Source organism: Apodemus sylvaticus, chromosome 3 (genome assembly GCF_947179515.1).
Source record: "Apodemus sylvaticus chromosome 3, mApoSyl1.1, whole genome shotgun sequence".
In the NCBI taxonomy this organism is placed as follows: Eukaryota; Metazoa; Chordata; class Mammalia; order Rodentia; family Muridae; genus Apodemus; species Apodemus sylvaticus.
The window spans coordinates 99,241,356-99,263,782 of NC_067474.1; the positions used below are offsets into that span (position 1 = coordinate 99,241,356).

The following is a 22,427-nucleotide window of genomic DNA, read 5'->3' on the forward strand; positions in this document are numbered from 1 at the left end:
TGAGGAAACTATATGGAAGGAAACACACTAGAGATGAACTCCCTCAATCCTAAGCTCTCTTATTAAAGATGTAACCAAAAATATTGAGAATATTTTGAATGCAAATCCCATACACTTAGTATGAGCAATAAGAAAAGTAAAATCTCTGCATCTGTATATTTAACAGACTGATGGAAGATCTATTTAAAATTGCTGTTTGGGTCTGGGGATATGACTCCATAACAGAACACATCCTTTAATAAGCATGAGGCTCTGGGTTCAATCTCAACACTAGGAGGAAATCACTATCTTAAAAATGAAATGCAGTCTAAGGATATAGATCAGCAGGAAAGTATCTGTAAGCATGCAGAGGCTCTGGATTCAATCCCAGTACTACTAAATCACTAGACAGCTAGGTAGATAGGTGGACAGGCAAATGGACAGATGGATACACAGAGACACAGACAGATTCTGGTAAGGTCTACCACTCTCTAGAATCCCAGCGAGAGGTAAAGAGTCACTTGTAGGGGCTTTTTAAGGGCAAAACACAAGGCCACCATATTTCCCATGTGGCTCTGTCAGTTTTCAAAAACTACAACTTCCAGCATTCCAGGAAGTTAACTTTCCTTGGAGCTTATGGGCCACACTTACAGGTTGACTTTGGCTCTTACAAGTGGGCAATGGCCAAAGGAATCAATGCAAAAAAAACCACTCTCACTGTGTCAGAGTGACAATGGCCAGAAACCATTGTATCAACTTACATTTTTCGGCAAATTTTATATTTTCAAAGTTTCTGAAACCCAGCAACAGGGCTCAGCCTGTAAAACCACTTGCTGACCTGAGTTCATTTTTAAGAAGCCACTTAAGGGTAGAAGGAAAGAAATGGTTCTATCACTTTCCCTCTGATCTCCACATGTGTGCCATGATATACATACCTGCACATACACACAAACACACACGCATGCACACACAGGTGCATACACACTAATAAGTATATAAATAAGTACTTTTTGAAAGTTCCTACAATTGATAGATTTCCTGAAGGTTGTTTTACTGTCCAATGATTGACAAGTCCATTGGATTTTCTTGATTCTTTTTCTTTCATTTTTCCTTCATTCCTTCTTTCCTTCCTTCTTTCCTTCCTTTTTTCCTTTCTTCCTTTCTTTCTGTCTTTTATTTTTTAATTTTTATTGTATGGGTGGTTTATCTGCCTGTTTGTCTGTATACTATCTGATTGTAATACCCAAGGACTCTCACCAAAAGAGAATCTCACACCCTAGGATTGGATTTACCTAGGATTAGGTAACCTAGGATTAGGATGGTTGTGAGCTGCCATGTAGGCACTAGGAATCAAACCCTAGGTCCTCTGTAAGAGCAGCCAGTGTTCTTAAGCCCTGAGCCTTCTCTCCAATCCCTCGACTTGATTCTTATAAGAGAGACAACAGTATGAGTTAATTTATCACTTCTCACTAGATAGTAATCTTGTAAGTCTTGGGGCCCCTAGAACCAGGTTTAGATAGTCATCCATTAATGACTTTTCTGGCAGGACTTAGGTCCAATTCTTCTGACTAATAACTAGAGTACCACAGTTCCAGCCCCTGGTTAGCAGTGGTAGATTGAGGTGAGAGCAGGGGTATGTTCTAGCCCTGATCTTACTAGCTACCTAATAAGACCACCACCGAGGAGGATGGCATCTACGTTGTTGGAACTATTTTCCTTCAATGCAAACTCCCAGCTTTGCCTAGATTTAATGTCTCAACAAACCAAGGGCAGCACATGAATACCTAGAGACTGTTCCTAAGAAACCAGAGAGCTCCCTGAAATGTCTGGTATGACCTGCACCAACCTAGCTAAGCTATGGTTTAGCATATATGAACTAGGGTTCTATTAGAGTGTAGTAACAGAAATCTCAAAATTATAGTAACTTCAAAGACTAGAAAATTATTTTGCATAAGAAGAGGTAGGCAGGGCTTCTTAGTCAACAATGAAATCCACTCTATCTTCTTCCATATCACATGCACCCCGTTCGCATATTGCATACACACCATGCCAATTCCTGGCAGCAAGGAGGGGGTGTCGGTTTCTCTTTAGATGAGCTCTTTGAAATCACATATATCCATCTGTTTATATCCTGTTGGCCATCATTTAACCCAGTGGCTCTGCTTGCCTTCAAGGGAACTTGCCAAATATAGCCTATACAGAAAAACCGTGTACCATGCTAAAAAGCTGAGAGCCCTTAAAAGGGAAGGGACAAATACTTGGAAAAAGCCAACAGTCTGTGCCCCAGGAGGCCTCGTTCCTGCCTCAAGCAGCCAGATTATAACTATTAAGTTCCATGTAAACAAAGTGTTTTACTGCGGTCCCTCTGAAAACCACTGACATGAGGCTATTTTTCTTGCATACCAGATTTCAGCGCCTCTGGCTCCCAGTGCCCTTAGAAATCACCAGTCCAGATGAGCCCTTCAGAAACCTGGCTCCTAAATCTTGCATTGCCCAGTGTGGTTGAGTGAGTGCTTCCACGTGGTGGGAGAGGACAGTCCTTTCTCTCTGCAAATTAATTTTTTCTGGGTGGATACTGATGGCAGGAGGTCACTCTTCCTCATGCTGGAAGCTGCACAGATTATTTTCATTGGATCATAAATATGTTAAACACTTTATTATACTAACCTTTTAAACCAGTTTTCTTTAGTGGCTACAAATCACAGTTCAGGGGCAAATTTCTAAGATTCCAGGGCTCCTGAATCCCTGGATTCTCAAGCTAAATACCTGAGATTATAAGTGGGGGGCGGGGGCATAAAATCTTTGGTACACATGCAAAGACAAGAAGCAAAGCCCATTGGCCTGACTCCTGATTTGTTAAAAAAAAAAATAATAAATAAATTAAAAAAAAATAACCAGCCACCTCCCTACTCTTTTCTCAACCAAGAATAATGCAGTAATCAGAATCGGAATCCTTGCCAATGTCAACCCTTTTTGCTTTGCTTGCCCAGTGTTCCAGAACCTGTGGTGGAGGGATTCAGAAACGTGACGTTCTCTGCAAGCAGCGAATGGCTGATGGCAGCTTCCTGGAGCTTCCAGAGACCTTTTGTTCCGCCTCCAAACCAACCTCCCAGCAAGTGTGCAAGAAAGATGACTGCCCCAGTGAGTGGCTTCTCTCAGACTGGTCAGAGGTAGGTATGCTTCTCAGGATGAAAGAATGCATAGGAGAGAAGAGAGTCACCCACACACACAAAGAAAAGAGACCAAAGAGCTCTCCCAGCAGTGTGGAATGGCATTTTGTAATGTCATTGGTCTATATGGTAGGATGCATAATAACTAGGCTATGGACTTATTTTACTATGGGGACCTTGGCTATGCAGCCAGCCCTTACCTAACAGTTGAAAATCAGAAACCAGCGATTATAAATGCGAACTCCCTCGGATAACCTGGAAACCCAGGTTCTTCATGCCTTTCTGCACCTAGCCCCTCCTCCCAACAGCCATGCTCCTGTGTCCTCCTCCCAGATCTTTCCAGTCTCTGCTCAGGAAGGGCAAGGCCTCCCTGGCTCTTCTCTTCCAAGTTTCTGGACAATAAAGGATGTGATTTATTAGAAAAAGAAGGCCAAGGAAATCCTGCCTCTTTACTGTTAGTTTCCTGACTCTAAAACTTGAACAACTTCCCAGCAAGAGAACTTGATTTCCCCCATTGCTGTGCACTCGGAGAAGTGGCGGCTCAGCGTTCACAGCTCCAGATGGTGCCTGGAGTTAGGGATCCCAAGCTTAACCTCTGACTAACCTGCTTCTCTGAGTAATTCTTCTTCTGACATTGGCTTGAATCCATTTACAGTCAGATTCGGAGCCACCCCAGCCCCTAGAATCTCTTTGACTTGCCTTTAACTACCCAGCTCCAAAGACCTGTGTGTCTTCTGCAGAAAAGTCTAAAAATCATTGCTGTACAAGCAAACTCAGCAACTGGCAGAAAGATTGGTAATCCAAATCATACCCAAGACCCTTCTCTTTCTTGCCTTGGCTTTTTAGTGTATAACATGCAGCTCATGGTTTGGAGCTGCTGATGGGTTAAATGTGTGTCCCAGGGACACTTCCTTCCAGATGGAAAGGAAGCCTGAGGAAGTGGAAACACCTGACTTCTCAGCACAGAATTCTTGTTTGTATGTTACCACCCTGTTCAGAGTCCATCTGATAATGCCTGCTAAGGGCACTGGGGTTGTAAAAGAACCTAAATTACCATCATAATCTATTAGTAAAATTACCTCTGGCTGTGTCTCACCCCAGATGTTTCAGAACAGAAAGGAGAATGGTTATTTTGGCATTTTAGAAACAGTCTGTATTTCAGCAGAATACAAGAATGGAAGGGCAGAGGAAAATATGTACATATTTAAATGTGTGTGTACACAGACATGTTGGTTGGTGGTTTTAATTGACCAAACTAAAACAGCCACGTTTTAAAGCTGTCTGACTCCTTGCCCCTTGGGTTCTTGGATCTGGTACTGTTGTTTATGGTCAAACAGGTGTCAAATAGAATCTGGAGTCCCTAATCATCAGGCAACACAAGCAGAAAAATAGAAAACTGTTGATTTGGGAGGCATTATACATGAGAAAAATCATATTAAGAAATGCCTATACAGCAGGGTGGTGGTGGCACATGCCTTTAATCCCAGTACTTGGGAGGCAGAGGCAGGCAGAATTCTGAGTTTGAGGCCAGCCTGGTCTACAGAGTGAGTTCCAGGACAGCCGGGGCTACACAGAGAAACCCTGTCTCGGAAAAAAAAAAAAAAGAGAGAGAAAGAGAGAAAGAAAGAAAGAAAGAAAGAAAGAAAGAAAGAAAGAAAGAAAGAAAGAAAGAAAGAAAGAAGGAAGGAAGGAAGGAAGGAAGGAAGGAAGGAAGGAAGGAAGGAAGGAAGAAAGAAAGAAAGAAAGAAAGAAAGAAAGAAAGAAAGAAAGAAAGAAAGAAAGAAAGAAAGAAAGAAAGAAAGAGAAAGAAGAAATGCCTAATCAGTAAAGAGCCCTGGTGTATGTGCCAAGTGGCTGTGGTAAAGATGATATCCTGGCAAAGTGTCTATTGGGTGATGGGCTATCATGGATGGGCAATGGAGAAAGGACTATATATGTCTAATAATTGCCACCCCTCCATCCTCCTGACATTGTTGGACTTTGGAGGATACAGAACACAGAATATTCATTAAAAAGTGATTTTAAAGAAGGCCCCTTGTGGTTTAGGCACTGAAGGAAGAAAACCACTGAACTGGATCATATTAACCAAAGTAGACCATTAGAACAGGATCTTATAGAGCTAAGAGTTCAGACACAAAGACAAGCAAACCTAGTTCCAAACTCTGACTCTCTTAGCAACTGGACACCACGACACTCATTGCTTCATCTCTCTACCCCTTAGTCTCACTGTTTTCAAATGAAGATAACAGAGTCTATCATATAGGCAGAGTCTTGATCAAAGGAGACATGTAAAGTACTTCTGTCTAGTTTACCTTAACTCTTGTTATGATGGTGGTTCTCTGCCTTCTGGGTTCATTATCAGGACAAAGAAGGATCTAGGTAACCACTCCATTGCCTGCAGGGAATGGGCTAGGTCTCTCTTGTGCTTTGCTCTTCTCCCTAAGGAAATTAAAGGTCACATTTAGTAGAGTAGGAAGGGTTAGTCCTTATCTAAAGTTCTGAGCTATCATGGTGCATGAATGAAAATTTCTGGCATTGAGGAGAAGATGGAAATAGTGACAAAATCTCCCAATCACAGGAGCACATCTGGAGCTTACTGGTACTAGCCTAGCTTCTTGGGTCAGTGAGAGAGACTGTTTCAAGAGAGTTATGTGGAGAGTGACATACTATAACACTATGTGCAGTCTTCTGGCTTCTGCACAAGCAGTGAACAAATGAGAGTTCGAGCATGCACATACACACGCACATACACCCACCACCACCCTACGCACACACATACACAAGCACACATGTGCTCACACACACACACATTTTTAAATCCAAATCAAAATGAGAGTTATGTGGTTAAAGCAGGAGTGGCAGCCCCTGCATCACCCCCTCACCATGGTTACCAGGCATAGCTTTAGAGACTTGACTTCAGCTCAGCTTCCCTACTTCAGAGGTGTGGAGACTGATGCTAGAGGTGGAACGAGATGACCAAAGTCGCAGTTGGCCTTGGCCTGCAGTCTGGCTAGTGGTCTGGTGTTCCACTTGACCAAACTAAAACAGCCACGTTTTAAAGCTGTCTGACTCCTTGCCCCTTGGATTCCTGGATCTGGTACTGTCGTTTATGGTCAAACAGGTGTCAAGTATAATCTGGAGTCTATAATCATCAGGCAACACAAGCAGAGATTTGTTCTCAACCTGCACTGGTCCTTGGCATCTTGAATTTCTGTTGGGGTGTCAGCTGTCACAGTCTGTCCCATAGGCCAGTGTCATTTCAATGGACTCACATATAAAACTTCAAAGTATAAGATGGCTTTCAGCTGTTTTTACTGTCACTTTTCCATTGGCATGCTGCCATGACCCAGGTTCAGACCTTCATCATCTCAAGCAGAGGCTGTCGCAGCCTCTCCATTCCATTCCGTCTTGTCTCCCTTCCCCTCCCCTCTCCTCCCTTCTGCACAGCGTTGCCAGATTCACCTTCTCAAACACCTCTTCCATCATGCTACTCCCTCCTTCACAGCTTCCCATTGCTCTGTGGACCAATTCCAAACCTGTCTGAAAATGAAAGGTCTCCAAAGTCAGGCCCCAAGTCCCTCTCACGCCCCTGACTGCACTCACTTCGTCAGTAAAACGGCCTTGGGTTTGCCCCAAGCCCACAATGGACTTGCACTGAATTCTTCTACTTTGTTTTGGGAATTTCTCGGCTTGCCATACTCACACCAGTTGTGTTTGCTTATCCCACCGAGACCCTCCCCATCTTAAAGGCATAGGTCAGAAAATCCCTGGTGTACCACCAACTCTGATTAACTATTAGCATTAATTTTATAGTATCTCAAAACCCACCTTCTACTGTTAGACTTTTACTAAATTCCCTAACTACTGTTTCATCTCTAAACAGCTTTATTGACATTGAATTAACATGTTATAAAATTAAACTTAGCTTAATATTCTTTTTTTGATATACTTTTTATTTACATTTCAAATGATTTCCCCTTTTCTAGACCCCCACTCCCCGAAAGTCCCATCAGCCCCTTCCCTCCCCCTGTTTTCCCACCCAACCCTTCCCACTTCCCTGTTCTGGTTTTGCCCTATACTGCTTCACTGAGTCTTTCCAGAACAAGGGGCCACTCCTCCGTTCTTCTTGTACCTCATTTGATGTTTTTGGTATTCCAGTTTTCTAGGTTAATATCCACTTATTAGTGAGTGCATACCATGATTCATCTTTTGAGTCTGGGTTACCTCACTTAGTATGATGTTCTCTAGCTCCATCCATTTGCCTAAGAATTTCATGAATTCGTTGTTTCTAATGGCTGAATAGTACTCCATTGTGTATATATACCACATTTTTTGCATCTACTCTTCTGTTGAGGGATACCTGGGTTCTTTCCAGCTTCTGGCAATTATAAATAGGGCTGCTATGAATATTCTTAAAGCTTGTATATGTTATTAACACATATAAGAATCATGCTTCTTTGTTTGGCTGGATAATATTCCATTAATATAACTATTCTATACATTGTGTACCCATTCAAGAATTAATGGGCAATGAGTCATTTCTGCCTCATGGTTATTAAAAGTAGTTGAATGTTATTAAATAATGTCAGTGCAGTTGTGAACATTTGCACCTAAGTCTTTGTGTAGTTGTATACATTCATCTACAGCAAAGTAGATACCTACAAGTAGAATTACCATGTCCTATAGTAATTTTTTAATCAAAATTAATAAACTCTTTTGTCTGGAATTACATGGCAGGAAGCATATCGCTTTACATTCCCACCAACATTATGATTCATAACAGTAGCAAAATTAGTTAAGAAATAGCAGCAAAAATAATTGTACGGTTGGGGGGTCGCCACATTCTTTTTTTCCCACAGCTTCACCAACACTGACTATTGTTCTCCTTTCTGACATGGTCGTTGCAGTATTCAAGAAGTATACCTCACTATTGTTTCAATTCACAGAGACCTAAAGTCTTCTTTCCTTTTAGCAGTGCATTTGCCTTTTGCCTCCTCATCCAAAGGACTGATTCTGGAGGCTAGACACTTCACCCGCAAACAAAGTCGGCTCACAGTGGTGAATGGGAGGCACAGCATTTATTGGGTTAGCACTGGCTTCTCCTGGAGCCTCTCATTTAACTCACGGACATGTAAAATAAGCATACAATTAAGAACAGTTCAGACAGCTTCAGTAGCTTTCCAATTGTGGAACAACTGTGTTTAGAAGTGAACTAAGCATTTCTGTGACTCCAAAGCCTAAGCCGTATATAACTACGAATGGCTTAAATGCTCATAAAACCCCTTACACTACAGAGCAATAGAGAACATTAGAGGGCAAGGTGTGCTGTAAGACTGATATTCTCCATTGTTGTAAATATATTTCTTTCAGCGGTCGATACTTTGCCCAGTATATTATAGTGAATTTAAGGGACCATTCAGAACAACCAGGAGACTCTATCGAGTTCAGTAGTTCTCAACCTTCCTAATCCTTCAACCCTTCATACAGTTCCTCGGGTTGTGGTGACATCCCCCCATCATAAGATTATTTTTGCTGGTACTTCATAACTGTAATTTTGCTACTATTACAAATCATAATGTAAATATCTGATACACAGGTGGTTCAGCCCCCAAAGGGATTGTAACCCACAGGTAGGGAACCAATGCTCTAGCGTATGGGACTTTGATACATTTCTCTTTCTCCCTCCACCAGTGCTCTGTGAGCTGTGGGGAGGGCACCCAGACTCGAAGTGCCATTTGCCAGAGGGTGCTGAAAACCGGGGTCTCCACTGTTGTCAACTCCACTCTGTGCCCTCCCCTGCCCTTCTCTTCCTCCATCAGACCCTGTATGCTGACCACCTGTGCAAGTGAGTATGTCAGGACTCTGGGGGTGAGATATGGAACCCCATTATTAAAAAAAAACCAACCTCCTTAGCCACCAGGCAAGGACCTTCCCTGGGCGCCCCAGAGCAGTGGGGCATTGTGGGGCAGCAGAGACTAAAAACAGTTGTGGCTGGAGGGCCCACCTGGAGATGGAAAGGGACTCAGGTGTAATCATTCAGGTAATCACTCAGGTGTCTGGGCTGAGTTCTCTTCTGCCCTACAAAGGCAGCTTGCAAGGGCTGAACCAAGGTTGCCTGCTAGCATACTAGCTCTGGAAGCTAGAGGCTGCTTATTCCTAATGAAGTCTAATGTTATCCAAACTGGGGTTTTAAATTGCTCTGAACACATTTGCTCTGTGTAATATATCCCAAGAGTTATAACAATCCGGGGCTCCCCCCCCCCTCTGTCTACCCTGGGCCCTGGTTCTTTGCATGGTCCAGAAGGTGAACATTTAACAGAGAAAAGTGCTCCTCTTTGTCCTCTGCCTGCCTCTCTTAAGGGTGTGCATTTCTTCTGTAAATGATTTTAATGAGGACTGCCTTTCCCCGGGGCTCCAGGCACCTCCACCTCTTTGGTTCCCGTGGGGCTACCCCCTCACCACACCTCATTAGTGCTCTGTGTTGTGAAGGTGGGATAGCCTGCTGAGCCACAGCTGGTAGCCAGCTCCTAAGGGTACAAAGCAGTGGGAAACGATGGGCATGCCAAAATCAATGGGCGAGTTCTCCCTGTTTGTCCTTTTTGCGCACTGACCTCTCTGGTGACCCTATCTCACTCTGGTTTTTCCCTGCTCTTGACTCTTCTTCTGTCTGGCATCCCTCTCAAACCAGGGCCCGGAAGGCCTTCCACCAAGCACAGCCCTCACATCGCTGCTGCACGAAACATTTACATCCAGACCCGCAGGCAGAGGAAGCTGCACTTCGTTGTGGGAGGATTTGCTTACCTGCTTCCCAAGACTACTGTGGTGCTCCGGTGTCCCACACGCAGATTCCGCAAGCCCCTCATCACGTGGGAGAAGGACGGCCAGCACAGCATCAGCTCCGCTCACGTCACCGTGGCCCCCTTTGGCTACCTGAAGATCCATCGCCTCAAGCCCTCAGATGCCGGCATCTACACCTGTTCTGCAGGGCCTGCCCGGGAGCAGTTTGTGATTAAGCTCATTGGAGGCAACCACAAGCTTGTGGCCAGGCCCCTGAGCCTTTGGAGTGAGGAAGAGGAGGCCTTGCAGGTGAGGAAGGCCAACCCAAAGGAGACCTTGCAAACCCACAAACACCAAAATGGCATCTTCTCCAACGGCAGCAAAGCGGAGAAGCGTGGCCTCACTGCAGATCCTGGAAACCGCTATGATGACATCGTGTCTAGGCTCTTGGAGCAGGGCGGCTGGCCAGGAGAGCTCCTGGCCTCATGGGAGGTTCAGGACTCGGCAGAAAGGAATGCATCCTCGGAAGAGGATCCCAATGCTGAGCAGGCCCTCCTGCATCTCCCCTTCACCATGGTGGCCGAGCAGAAGCGTCTGGATGACATCCTCAGGAACCTGTCCCAGCAGCCAGAGGAGCTACGGGACCTCTACAGCAAGCACCTGGTGGCCCAGCTGGCCCAGGACATCTTCCGAAGCCATCTGGAGAACCAGGATATGTTCCCCAAGCCCTCTGAGCAGAGGTTTCCTCCCATGGCCGTCCCACCTCACAAACATGTCTCTAGCTTCAGCAGCTCCCTCAGGAGCTCATCCGGAGAGGCCGGGGGTGGCTCCCGCAGGCCTCATCGCAAGCCCACCATCTTGCGGAAGATCTCAGCCGCACAGCAGCTCTCAGCCTCCGAGGTTGTCACCCACCTGGGGCAGACTGTGGCTCTGGCCAGCGGGACCCTGAGTGTGCTTCTGCACTGTGAGGCGGTAGGCAACCCAAGGCCCACCATCCACTGGACCAGGAACGGAGAAGCTGTTCAGTTCAGTGACAGGTGAGCCACCTAGAACCCTGGTCTAAGGGTTGGGAAGAGGAAAGGGAGGCCAGAAATAACCGCCCAGCTTTCAAACCTGTTTCTGCTAGGTAATATTGGAGTAAAACAAAGCACTTAATGTCTCTGAACAAATCCTTATAACTGATTGGCACTGCTTCACCACCCCACCCCATTAGGAGCCCTAAGGTGAAGAGGTGCCCTCTAGATAGCTTTGAATGTTAAGTAGAGGGACGCCATTCCAAGCCACAGCATTATGCTTTTCTGACTCATAAGTTGAGCCGTTGAAAAGCTTGGACATGAGGACCATCTCTACATTTATTTAGTCTCTCTGAGCTGGAGAGAGGTCAGCTAGCACCAGCTACTCCCTTAGGCCATCCTATCCTGTCTGTTCTGAACTAGGCTGTTTTTCTAGAAAGGTGATCTCAGTAGGACCTGTGATTATGTGTCCCAGTGTCTCATGGTCTCTGGGATGGCAGCACTTATTAGTACTTGGCTTCTTGGTCCAAGGTCATTGATAAAACTAAAATCAACAGTGGCAGTAGAAATAACAACAGTCACAATTTTAGGTATATACTACCTATGCACAGAGAATAGTGCTGCATTTTCATAATTTTTCCCTTCAATTTTATAGTGGCTGTAGTAGAGTAGAGTACTGACACTTTGCCAGTCAATCTTCTAAGTCACTGGAACCTCTTTCTCTCATTTATAAATGATCACAGAAATGCAAAACTCAAATGGTGGTGAGGCTAGGGGAAAGGCCTGAGCCCCAGGACCTCAGTATTGCCTGCACAAGTTGTTGAGTGTTCCACAAGTCAGGGTTCAATGGTCATATGAATTTGAAAAGTGCCCTGTTAAAGCTAAACAGATGTGTTTACTGCTGCATTTTATGTCTGTTTTTTAATATATCACTTGATTTTTTTATTATAAAAGTAATAAAATGGCTATAAAGCAATTCAGTTGATATCCAAATTTGCGATTTTCCCTCATCCCCAGAGACCCTCACTTGTAATGATTTGGTATACATCCTTTTAGAGTTTTTCTGTGTTTTACTGTATTATATAAAGCCATCTACACACTTAAGATTTGGGGTTTTAATGGGATGTTAGTCATGCTCAGAACCTTTGAGTAGGATTTTATTTCATGTGTTTATAATAGTGTGTAGAGATCCACATCGCCTTTTTAACAGCTGATGACTGTTCCTGAATGTACTTAACAATTCCCCAACTGGAAATTATTTGGGAGTTTTCACTTTTCTTAACTCTTGTAAGCATCCCAATGTGTGTTCTCACTTTCTAGGAAGACAGTGTTGTGTGCAATGCTCAGAATACTATTGATCACACACGCACACACACACACACACACACACACACACATACACGTGTGCTCTCTCTGTGTCTCTCTGTGTGTCTCTCTCTCTTATCTCTCTCTGTCTCTCTCTCTCTGTGTCTTTCTCTCTCTCTCTCTCTCTCTCTCTCTCTCTCACACACACACACACACACACAGACACACACAAACACACACAGGCTTAGTACTTTCAGAAACACCAACAATTTCTGAACTGGCACTTAGCAAACACTACCTTGTCCTTTTAATTCACCTTACTGGGTGCTGAGAGTCTAACTCCAGTAGCTTTAAGATAGAGAAGGTCTAGTGGAATCTCCTTTTGAAGAAGCAACATGGTAGCCAGATGCTAAGAAGACTAAAGCTAGACCTAAGCCAATAGAGAGCAAGGCTGGGACTGTCAGTCTCCCAGGACAGTGACTGAGAAACATGGCAGCACTGAGAGGGATGCACCAGAGGCTGCAGACAGCGGACTTTTTAAATTTATATGTATGTATGTATGTATGTATGTATGTATGTATGTATGTATATGTGTGTGTACATATATTTTTTCATGCAGTTTTTGATACCATAAAGGTTTTCTTCCCTAGATCTAGCCTTGAAAATACTTTGCAATGTAAATTAACTGCATGGAATGGAGAAAAATCCTAAAGCTCTGTGTCTGATGTTTGACATTATAATGCTTGCAAATTATTCCGCTGGCTACTAACAAATATGACCGTAACGTGGTTTCCTATTCTGCCTTCCAAGTTCTAGTTGAGCAAAGAGAATGACTATATCTGCTCAGAGCATGCATGACTCGTGGGCACTGTGGGGACCACTTTGCTGTGCACTGCTGCCTCCCCCTTCCATGTTGGGTGTCATTGCTTATCCTCATCACTTTGTGGTCATGGTTCAGAAGCACTCATTTAACTTCAGACAGAGATGTGCTGAAATGTCAAGTGCTAGACTTAGCTCAGTTAGTCTACTTTTTGCTTAGTGCCCAGATCCACCTTCCTTGGAGCCTGCAAGATCCAGCAGCCTGTTGGTCTATTGGACTTTCCAGTTTAGTAAAGTGTATAATAAATATCCTAGACTACCAAGAACTGGTCAAGGCAGAAAGAGAGCCAAAACATGACATGAGAGAAATTAGTCTTACCAAAGAATGAATAAAAATTCAGATAATAATGACCCACATTACATGTAAAACTGTATTCTATGCAATGAATTCACATGATTCTTAGAAGCACTTGTCAACTTCTCAGATGGTAGTTTCCAAGGTGTCCTGAGTTTGTTGTGACAGCCTGGTTCACTGCAGTCCTCATTTTCCTCTTCCTTTATTCTTCCAGCCATACCACAGCAGATCTTGTGTTAGATACTGAGGATGATGGGAAAGAATACTTATTTCCTATTAATGGAACTCACAGTCTATTTAGGAAACCAAAGGAATAAAGGCAGTATTGGTCATGCTAAGAGAACAGTATGTCCAACTATTTATATATAGCAACTCAGTGGGAGTAACTGTGATGAATGAACAGGAGTACATGCATTTGGAGTTCTATTCCAATAACAGCTGTCAGAGAGAGCTTTCCTGGTCATGCCATTGAGGACAGGTCCCTCTCCCCAACTGTCCTCTAACCCTTAAATTCTAGCATTAATGCCTTACAGGATTCAATGATGATTTGATGCATCATGTATTTGCTTATGAATTGACACAGCCTTTCTATGATGTCACAGCCTTTCTATACCACTCTAATTCTAATGCTCAGATGGAAGCTGACACCAAAGAGATCCTAAATAGTAGGAAGAATGAATGGCACAGGGGAAAGGGAGAGAGAAGGAAGATAAATACAGAACAGTAAAACAAGAACTATGGTAGTAAGTGTTTGGGTACAAAAGTAAAATAAATATGTGATAGAGAAGGCCTTAGTGACCATTCTGGGCACACACTCTAAGGTGATGTTCTGTAAGTCAAAATCCAAATGATGACGAGTGCTCAGGATGTGTTATCAAGAGAAAGAGGTTTTCTGGACAAATTGAAAATTATGGGAAAACTCAGAGAAAAATGAGTCTATCATGTTGTACAATCCCAAAAGAAACTCACTTGGCTGCAGTAGACAATGGAATGAGGTCACATGAATAAGTAAATTCCCAGGGAAGCTTTGGTCTCAAAGGATCAGGAGAACATTTAGGAAACTAGTAATCAAGACAATAAGTGGTACCGTGCAATCCCCAGGTTACAGACTCACATGTACTATGTTGTAGCATGGGAATTGTAGCAAGCGTGAGTAGGAGCCTGGTAAGGGGTCCATTGCAACAGTCATTTGAATGTCTAAGTTCCTGCTGGGCAGTCAAGTGATAGCCCTCAGTAGTGAGATGACAAACAGGGAGTAAATATAGCTTTCCAGAAATTACCATGCTAGTTTAAGTGCAGTTTGCAAGAAACTCCAATGGGCAGAAAATGTGTAACTCCTAAGCCTTGAAAAACTAGACTGTCCTGTGACCTGCATAAGTATTCATTACGGGTGTGCCTCCACACACATGTGGACAAACCATACGCAAACACATACACAAAATAAGGGTTATTACATACTTACGGGATACAAGGAAAACAGTGCTAAGAGGAAAACTCATAGCTCTGGGTGCCTCCACAAAGAAAGTGGAGAGAGCATACACTAGCAGCTTGACAGTGCACCTGAAAACTCTAGAACAAGAATTAAATACACCCAAGAAGAGTAGGTGGCAGGAAACAATCAAACTCAGGGCTGAAATCAACCAAGTAGAAACAAAAAGAACTATACAAAGAATCAACAAAACCGGTTCTTTGACAAAATCAGCAAGATAGATAAACCTTTAGCCAGACTAACCAGAGGGCACAGAGACAGTATCCAAATTAACAAAATCAAAAATGAGAAGGGAGATATAACAACAGAAACTGAGGAAATCCAAAAACTCATCAGATCCTACTACAAAAGCCTATATTCAACAAGACTGGAAAATCTGGATGAAACAGACAATTTTCTAGACAGATACCAAATACCATCAGATAAACCATCTAAACAGTCCCACAACCCCTAAAGAAATAGAAGCAGTCATTAGAAGTCTTCTAATCAAAAAAAAAAAAAAAAAAGCCCAGGACCAGATGGTTTTGGAACAGAATTCTAACAGACCTTCAAAGAAGACCTAATACCAACACTCTTCAACCTATTCCACAAAATAGAAACAGAAGGAATACTACCCAATTCATTCTGTGAAGCTACAGTTAAGCTGAGTATTCTCCCTTGGAGATGGAATGGTATCTGTGTAATCAGGAACTTGTCACAACTTCCTTTCATAGAGGGCTTCATAGATTTTTTTTTCTACTTCTATCATGTTTAATGTTCCAAATAGATTTTAAAAATTGGTTGAGTGCATATTACTTTTAGCTTCAGAAGAAATCATGTATATTTAAGAGGCACTTAACTATTATAAATTATTTTGATGACTTACAAATTGTCAATACTAAGTTGTACATTTAAAATTAATTTTATTAGTTTAGTAAAAAAAAGAAATAGATACATCCATCCATCATAGAAAATGTTAAATGTAATAAAAATAAATAATAAAAGAGAAAGAGTAAAAAATAAGGATTATTAAAAGAGCTAATGAAATTGAGTAACATTAATACTCACACAGTAGTAAACTAACTCACACAAGATCTCGTGTTTAGACACTGGGCGAGTTGGGGCTTGAACACATGTTATGTAAAAAAATTACTTTAAAAATGTCTCATATATTTTAATGGCATTATTCAAAACAAAAAGAAATTATAATGGAGATATATATATATATATATATACACATATGTACTCTATACACACAAGCAAAATAGTCAAAATAGTCAAAACAAAAAGAAATTGTAATGGATCTATATATACATATGTACTGTATATACACAAAATAGTCTAAAGAAAAAGATTGTAATGGATATATACACACATATATATATTGTACTGTATACACACTCACACACACACACACACACACACACACACACACACAATAGTTGTCCTTGAAGCCTGAGATGTTTACCTATCACTCCATGTTTGTTTACCATGCTGCATCTGAGAATCTTTCTGGCAAACCTGCCTGTGTTGTCTGAGACTGAAACTCCTTCAGTAGCATGTCACCACTTGAGGATAAGCTCCAAATACCATCACACAATACACAGCACCTCTGACCTCTAGCATCTGCCATCCCTCTAGCCTCACCTCTCACGGGTTGTACCACGTAGCACTGAACTCTGCCCATGAGCCACACCTAGTTTACTCCCAGCTTATGAATCTGCATGAGAACTTCCCACCACTGTGTCTGGTTGGGTCCTGCTCCTCCACAGGAGCCTACACCAAGGGCTAGGTCAGATGACGCCATGCAGGGCCTCCGCGTGCCCCAGTCTGAAGTCTTTCTTACTTGCCACCATTGTATATCGGAATTAGTTTTCTGCTTTTCTATCTTTCCTTCTGAATTGGCTTCATGTTCCTCTAAGGAAGATGTTTTTAAATATGTCTTATTTTTCCCAATTTCTAAGAACATTTTTATGCACACAAAGGTGAAATGAATGAACAGTGGAATCTCTAGTGGATACCAATGTGTAGAAGGTGTGTTCTCAATTACTGGGAGGTGTGGGCTCTGTGGCTCTTCTTCTAGATAGGCAGAGGTAAAGAGAGACACCTATTCCTAAAACAGTAGTTCTCAACCTTCCTAATGCTGTAAGCCTTTAACACAGTTCCTCATGTTGTAGTGAAATATACCCAACCACAAAATTATTTTGTTGCTACTTCGTAACTGTAATTTTGCTACTGCTTTAAATCATAATGTAAACAAATGATATGAAAGATATCTGATATGTGAACCTAAAAGGGTCACCGTCCACAAGTTGAGAACCACTGTAGAGTACCGTACTGCTCTGTGTTCTCTTCTCTAGACATTTCAGAAAGTCCTCAGATTCTGTGGCACAGGACACATGACGTGAAAGCATTCATGTAATCAAATAAAGATGGGGAGCAGATTCCTTCCATCCTGACCTCCTATCCTTCCATCACATCTGGACCCATGGAGAAGTCTTTATCGTCATCATCGTCACAGTTAATATTTAGAGCTCTCCCATTGAGTTTCGCACACTCATTAATCCTCACAAAAACCCTTTAGCATTACTATCCCAGCTTCACAGATGTTGAAATTGTAGTAGAGAGATGTCACATGAGCTCTCTCAAAAATCCCACAATACAGAGCCGAGGTGGAGTTTAAAGCCAAAGCAATCTGAATCCATTTCTGACTTATGTTTGTCTTTATTGAATTTTGCTAGGTTAAATACACGGGCTTGTCATTGTTTTTAAGGAAGCCATTGGAGCCAACTAAACCTGATACAAATTATTACTCAGTATCCCAGCCAGCTGGCTTCCAATATTAGGCTTTTGTATTTCACTTGTATCCCTCTATCTTAGGGGAAACCTTTTCTTCTAGATGTAGCTTCACCCTCACCTGTATGAGGCCAGCTACCAATATGTACAATGTTAGGCACACTGGGCACTCAGGAAGCATTACAATTGACACATCTATGTGCTGCCCTCGTATGTCTACAGAGTTGTCTGCATGTATTCAAAGGCAAAGACCATAAGTAAGAAGAAGCTAAATTATTTATTGTTTTAAAGTATTCTTCTGAAATCATCACATTTTTGAGTTGAAATTCATCTGTATTTTGTATGTAAGTAGGGTCTTTCTCCTCATCTGATAGCAAGAATGTATGAAATGTATACAAACAGTTCAGTATTTGTCAATCTAAATGTGACTGCAAAACCATTACTTGTAATGACCATGCTGTCTTCCTTACATATAGGAATTCTGCAATATTGGCACCAGCCTGAATTTAACCAAATTGAGGCAAATTTTTATCCTTGCCTTCCAAAAATATCTAAATTTTACTAACCAAACAGGGACATTTTTGCTCTGTGTAACATGTTTAGACCAAAAATGAACCACAGGCATATATTACTAGTAGTTCAGTCAATAAAGCTCTCAAAGCATCTAAGCATAACTGCCCCCTGAACTTAGAGAATTTTTCAAAAGAACTTCAGATGAACATGAGGAAGCTAGGTAATTTGGGGGGAAAAAACCTTATTTATTCATAGGACAGGAAGCAGCTGATAGGTGATAATCTGCCTGGACAGTTTCTGGAGTTTCTTCCTTTAAATCCCCAATCCAACCCCTTCCTTTCTTTTCATATGTCCACCCTATTCTCCCACTCCCTTTAAATCTACTTACCGAAGGCAGTAATAGGCAGCTGAGCTGGATTCAGAGCAACTTGGACATAAATCCAATTTTGCCACTTGATAAGTCAGTCTTAACCTTTTAAAACCTCCATTTCATTACTAGTAAAATTACAATGATATCAATAAAAGCAGACAGTAACTTCCATTTTATCTTTCAGAGTAGCAAGGGTATAGACAAGTTAAGTTTTAATTACTGCGACAAAATTCCTCAGATGGACAACTTAGAAACAGCAAAGGTTTATTTTGGCTCAAGCTCTCAGAAGTCGCAGTATCTGTCACTTGTCCTTGATTTGGACCTATGTATGTTGTTGACAGAAGCACATGGCAGGGAAAGTTGTCCACTCATGGTAGCCAAGAAACAGAGGAAGGACTCAAGCCCCAGTAGCCCTTCAAGATCATTTTGCTATAACCTAATCTCTCACACCAGGCTCCACCTCTTCAAAGGTTCTGATCCTTCCCAACCTTGCCCCCAGGATAGTGACCAACTTTTAGTGTATGAACCATGGAGGATATTTACCCAGACCATAGCAGTAGAGAACCAAACAAATATCTGAAACATTCCCAATACATGATGGATTCCCATTTGTCAGTGTCCATAATCACTGTCATTTGGACCTACAGCCATGGTCTCATGTGATCTTCTGGTATATCACAAAATGAGAAGCTTCATTCTCCTTTTTTAATTTACTGAGATACTATATTATTTTATGAAGATTTAGTACATACATATAATAAGTGTTGATCAAATCTAACCCCCCTCCCCTACCAGTGTCTCCCCTATCTCCCACTGTTATTCCTATCCAATTTCATAAACCCAGTGAGCCCACTTGGTCTGCATGGTTGGAGGACAGTGTGCTGGAGCAGGGGTAGCTTCTCAGGGCCACATTCATAAGGAAAATTGACTCTCACTTTCTCTGTAGCTATCAACCACCAAACAACTCTGTGGCTAATGACAGGGCTTCATGAGCCCCTCTTCCTTTCATGTTGGGATTTCAGTTTCTTGGATCTTGTGTGGATCTACTGGATGAAGTCACAGCTGCCATGAATTCATATAGATCATGGTTCTGTCATATCTGGAAAATACTGCTTCACTACAGATGTCCACTACCCCCGACTCATGGCATCTCTCCACTCATTCTGCTGAGCTTTGGGGCTAGCGGTATGATAGAGCTGTCCCTTTTAGAGCTCAGGACTCCACAGTGTCTTTGCACATTGACTGTTTGTGGCTGACTGTAAAAAAAGAAAAGAAGCTTCACTCTTTTTTTTAAGTTATGGAATAGAGTTTATTTAGGGCATGGAGAGGGGAGTTGTAGAAGGAGTGGAGATATAGAACGGCAGAGAGGGAGATGGACAGGGAGGCTGGACAGGAATACTCCATGAGAGAAGGGGGAGGGGAATAGGGAGAAAAGGGACAGAGAGGATAGGAGAGCAGGAGAGTAAGAGCAAAAAGCTTCACTCTTAATGTGAGAAATGTCTGGGCAGTTGTTGAAGGGCTTTTGATAAAAAGGCGTCTAATAACACAGTATAATGGAGAGGCATAAGAAGAGGATGCTCACATCCTGCTAGCATTCCCTGCTAGCATTTCTGATCTAGCAGAAGAGGGAAATCTGCAAGCTCTCAGTGGTGTTCTGGCCAGAACACTTTGGACAATGTTCCACAGCAGTGTTGAACAGGAGATGAATTAAGGAGTATTTGGAAAGCTTTAACTCAGCCAACACAGAGAATCCACAGATGGAAACTTCTCCAAATGCGAGAGAGAATGGGATGAAAAATTCCTCCAAGGTCAATTCAGAACCACAGTTGTGGATAATGCTATACGTAGAAGTCATAAGTCCGTAAAATCTACTTTCCAAGTTTGTAGATAATATAAAAGCTGGAGGCAGGGAAGATGGGAGAGGGGAAATAAACCAGTTTCAGTTTGGTTTGGCTTATTTCCTTTACAGAACTAAAGGAAATGACAAATGTTTTTCCCAGTTGAAAAGTGTAAGAATAGCAAGTCAGAGAAGTAGGAACCATCCCAATAAATACTTGGGCTTCAGCATAAGAAAAACACTGAGGGGGAGTGGGGAGGTCAGAGATGATGCCCATGAATTGAGCAGACAGAGCAGGCACACCAGGGGGACACCACAAGCACAAGTGCAGCAGAGTCAGCTCTGAGTCTTTCCACAAAGGCTAGGAGACATTGTCTTCAGGTCCCACTTGTGTTCAATTGATTCTTGCTAGAATCAACTTAGTAAATGGCAGGATTCTGAAAAACGTGAAATACCATTTTGATAAATTGAGGAAATCACTGAGACACATCAAAATTGAAAATGCATGTTGAAAGTCAGCAAAATTTCCTTGCAAAGGGCCAAATAGTAAGGATTTGGGGCATAGGCTGTGTCAGCTACTCAGCTCTGCCTCCATTGCCTGAACACAGCTATAGGCAGCACCCACTGTGGTATGCAGGGTTCTGATGAGACTTTATTTACGAAAGCATATGCTGGCTAGAGTTTGGATTCAGCCCCTACCCACCAGTCAGAAAATTCAGTCAGGCACATTTCATGTACAGTTTACAGTTTGAAATGAATTACCCAGCAAGCAGAAAATAAAACTATCCACATTAGCAAATTCAAGACATTATGAATTTCTGAAGAGAAAGAAGCCAAAATCTTTGGCAGGAAGCATAAGGACGGGGTTAAGAATGTGTGGTCAGGTGGCCTTTCCCATTCCAAAAATATTTTCTGTACTTCCATCTGAACAATTGGGAGGCTTCAGCATTAAATAACTCCTAGTTGGCAAATGCATGTGAAACACTGAAGGTTGAAAAGTTGCCTTGGCCAAGTAGTGGTAGGAAACTCTTCATGAGCCTCAGTCAGTTCCGCAAAATAGCCTCACAAAATAAAAGCTCTTCTGCAAGCCTCTACAGCTACTCTGATTTTTTGTTTCACAAGAATTCTCACCCACAAAGGAGGTCTTCTTGCAGTAATCTTTTCACCTCCTGCTTCAAACTTCCTAAAACTCAGCCTTGAATCATTGTAGCATCTATCTCTCTAACTACCAACGTTGGCACAAATTATCATCTGCCAAGAAGGTAGCCAGCCCACATACCTTCCTAGTTGGCCTCAGTAGATGATAGCATTTGGTCGTTTTAAAAATAAAAAAAAATAAGGTTTTTCAAAAGTCATTTCTCATTCCTGATCCCGGCATGCAATACCTGAATCAATTTCTTATGTCTAAGCTTGTGCCTCTTCTCAAAAATGTAGAAAATAATACAAAGCCAGTAACATGGTGAATTAAATGATTTAAACTATGTGCACCTGTGTAATAAGCATTGGCTCTCATTCCCCCCTCCCCTTTGTGGCATGTTTACCATAATCTCTAGAATATGTTGGCACATTTTACCATAATCTCTAAAACCTGTGAGCAGAAAAAGCAACATTCACCTAGAGATAAGGAAAAGACCCAACCCCCACTCTACCCAGGACTCTTAAGTTTTTTGTGCATGCTATTAAGTTTGCCCATTTGCTCCTAAATTTACTGCCTGTCAATTCTCATTCTTTTGATCTGGTTGTTTTATAGTTTTCTAAAATTACAGGTTTCTGGCTGTTTTTCTTTAAATTGTTTAGTGGTTAACAGTGTTAAAATGGTTATGGAAGAACTAGTTGTCCTGATTCTACCATTCCAGACTCAAGGATAGATCTGAGTCATTTGTTGCCAACCCAGCATGCTCTGTGGCCATTGTCCCCTTCTCTTCTCCACAGCCCAACCTCTTACACAGCCAGACCCTTTCTCTCTCCTCTGTGTGCTGAGTTTATGCTGTTTCTTTAAAGCTCCTTGCCTCTGCTCCATTCACT

The 22,427-nt window shown here is 42.2% G+C and overlaps 1 protein-coding gene across 4 annotated transcripts in view; it reads left to right on the top strand.

The window, feature by feature from the left end:
• Positions 1 to 22,427, top strand: part of Adamtsl1 (ADAMTS like 1) — a 383,172-nt gene that overhangs the window by 281,975 nt on the left and 78,770 nt on the right. For all 4 annotated transcript variants that reach the window (XM_052176711.1, XM_052176713.1, XM_052176712.1 and 1 more), the window contains 3 exons: positions 2,970 to 3,149; positions 8,841 to 8,994; positions 9,838 to 10,963. In XM_052176711.1, coding sequence (XP_052032671.1) covers positions 2,970 to 3,149; positions 8,841 to 8,994; positions 9,838 to 10,963 — 1,460 coding nt within the window. The remainder of the gene's footprint in view (positions 1 to 2,969; positions 3,150 to 8,840; positions 8,995 to 9,837; positions 10,964 to 22,427) is intronic.